At 35.9% G+C, this 3108-nt stretch overlaps 1 protein-coding gene across 1 annotated transcript in view; it reads right to left on the minus strand.

Moving 5' to 3' along the window:
- Positions 1–2761: 2761 nt before the first annotated feature.
- LOC306973768 (uncharacterized protein) overlaps positions 2762–3108 on the minus strand; it is a gene marked incomplete at both ends in the record, with an annotated part of 23817 nt that continues 23470 nt past the window's right edge. The window contains one exon of the mRNA XM_079570761.1: positions 2762–2854. Within this exon, the coding sequence (XP_079426887.1) occupies positions 2762–2854 (93 nt within the window). The remainder of the gene's footprint in view (positions 2855–3108) is intronic.

The following is a 3108-nucleotide window of genomic DNA, read 5'->3' on the forward strand; positions in this document are numbered from 1 at the left end:
TCCAAGATTTTTTTCATTTTTTTCAATTCTTTTCCAAATTTTTTTCCTCAAATTTTTCACCATTATTTTAAACGTTTCCTCAATCTTTTTTCACAACTTTCCCCGCATTAGATTATTCCCCATCTGTTCCAAGAAGAGAATTGAAAAAAAATAAAATAGGTGAAAAATTTGAAAAAAATAGGTGAAAAACAGTTTTTTCCAAGATTTTTTCATTTTTTTCAATTCTTCACGAGTTTATTCCAAAACTAAACCAGATCCTAAATCCCTCTGAGTGAATCTTTTTCACTTTTCTGTCACATTTAAACCTGTTCATTATTTGATTTTGTCCATTTTGTCCGTTTTTCTGCAGAAAAAACTTATTTTTGTACAAAAACATGAACTTCCAACACGTCACGGAAGTTTTAAATCGATTTCTTAAAACTGAAGCGTTTCCTCTGCAGCGCCGCCTCCAGATAAAACCAGATAAAAAACAGATTCAAACCAGATTAAACCAGATAAAACCAGATGAAACAGAAAAAAAAAGTTTAAACCTGATTCAAACCGGATTAAACCTGATTCAAACCGGATTAAACCTGATTCAAACCGGATTAAACCTGATTCAAACCGGAATAAACTGAATTAAACCAGATAAAAACAGATCAAACCAGATGAGACCAGATTAAAACCAGATAAAAACCAGATAAAACCAGATGAAACTAGATTAAAACCAGATAAAACTAGATAAAACTAGATTAAAACCAGAATAAACCAGATTAAAACCAAATAAAACCAGATGAAAAAAAGATAAAACCAGAATAAACCAGATGAAACCAGTTAAAAACGGATGAAACCAGATTAAACTCTTCCGTTGTGACTTTCGTAAAGAAAATGGACTCGTGATGTTTTTAATATATTTCAATAATAAATAATAATAAATAATAATAACAGTGAAATGAGTAGAAAAGCCGCTGTAAATATTTGTTTGTGGTTTAATTTAAATGTGTAAATATCGTGTACAGGAGAATTTTCTTTTTTTTTTATTCATTATTATTGATCAATGCAAGTTACTGCTCTTATTTTGACGTCTCGACACTGTAGACTTTTATTGTGAAGGCGCTCTTTAAAGGGACGTTTCCACTCGTTTAAAGGAAGAGAATCTGCGACTGTTCAGAAAATAGAAACGTGTTTTCTGTTCCGTGAAAGTCTTTCTGTTTTCGATCCGTTTCATGTTTTTGTTGCACTCGACTTTTTCACTTTTATATTGTTTGTGTAAATAAACGAGACGTGTTTAAAGGTTTGGAGAAGAAATCATTGACCGATGGGGGGGGTGTTGTGTGGAATTGGGAGGAAACGTGGGGGGAAGAAGTGACATCAGACAAAAGATCAGACATTATTTGTGGTGTAAAAAAAAAGGAATGTCTTAAAGAGGGGGTGTTCTGCTTTTGTCAGTCCCACAGCACCAGTCTATATCTCACTACAATGATGACAAACCTTCTGTTGGTCTGTAAATGCAGTAAATTAGAATAACTGCCTTGTATAAAATGTCTCTCTCAAAATGGCTGTAGTGAATGTCTTGAAATCGGCCTCTGTCTCTTTAAGAACCTCTTAACTCCCACCTGAACCGAGAGGATCTTTTTCCTCACGTCATCACATTTTTTTTCCATCATTTTTTTTTCTGGGTGTTCAACTCATTTTTAGCACAATTTTTGTAATTTTTTAAATCACATTCTTGTATTTTTTTTGTCACATTTGTCATTTTTTCGTCCATTTTTTATCAAATTTTTGTCTTTTTTTCGTCATTTTTTGCATTTTTTTGTCAACTTTTTATCCAATTTTTGTCATTTTTTGGTTACATTTTTTTGATTTTTTATCAAATTTTTGTCTTTTTTTTTTTGTAATTTTTTGTCAATTTTTGTCTTTTTTTTAAATCAAATTTTTGTCATTTTTTCGTTACATTTTTTTTTTTTTTGTCACATTTTTGTCAATTTCTTGTGACATTTTTGCCACTTTTTTTAATCAATTTTTCGTCACTTTTTTGTCACATTTCCATCATTGTTTTCGTCCATTTTTTATCAATTTCTTGTCTTTTTTTTGTCAATTTTTGTCTTTTTTTTTTTTTATCAAATTTTTATCATTTTTTCGTTACATTTTTGTAATTTTTTGGTCACATTTTTTGTATTTTTTTCTGCAATTTCTTGTGACATTTTTGCCACTTAATCATCAATTTTTCGTCCCTTTTTTGTCAATGTTTTCTCACTTTTTCGTCACATTTCCATCATTGTTTTCGTCTCAGTTTTGTTGCTATTTTCACAGCTTTTGTCCAGGAGCTTTTGGATTGGGGTAAAGCCAAACTGGAGAAAATGTGCTCGGTTCAGGTGGGAGTTAAGGGGTTAAATGTCTCTCTCAAAATGGCTGTAGTGAATGTGTTGAAATAGGCCTCTGTCTCTTTAAGAACCTCTGAGCCTTTAGACACGCCCCCTCCACACGCTGTCTGTGGCATCAGTGGGGAGGGGGTTCTGCTGAGGAGCAGTGGTCGGTTACTCGGCTGGTGACCAAAGCTCGGAGGCGTCTCCAGGAGGTGGGGGCGTTCCTAGGAGGACTCAGGCAAACCTATCCCTAAAATGGCCGCCATCAGAGTTTTTACAGATTTCTCAGAAATACGTGAATGTGCCAAGGCAACACTTCAGCCATGTTTTTAATGAGGGAGTGACAGAATAACATGAGGGAAAGCTGTTCCTCCTCCTCCTGTTCCTCCTCCTGTTCCTCCTCGTGCTCCTCGGGTTTACGGGACACGCTTTAGCCGCCCCAGATGGCCCAGGAATGGCGGGCGAGTCAGAGCGAGGCTCCGGGGCAGAGGTGAGGCCCCGGGCAGAGCCTCTCACGCACACACGGGTTCAATCTGGAAAACAAGGACAGGAGGAGATAGATATATATTTGAAGTTTGGTAGCACTAGCCTAGCATTAGCCTAGCATTAGCCTAGCATTAGCCTCGCACCACGTAGCTCTTCAAACATAAGAACTGCATGAGTTACAAACAAACATCCCTTTAAAAGCTGGGAAGAGGTTTGTAGGTCTTAGCTTTCAAATGAGGCGTTGCTCTGGCCTGGAGGCTGTGAACTCCAGTCCAGG

Source organism: Gobius niger (genome assembly GCF_951799975.1).
Source record: "Gobius niger genome assembly, chromosome: 14".
In the NCBI taxonomy this organism is placed as follows: Eukaryota; Metazoa; Chordata; class Actinopteri; order Gobiiformes; family Gobiidae; genus Gobius; species Gobius niger.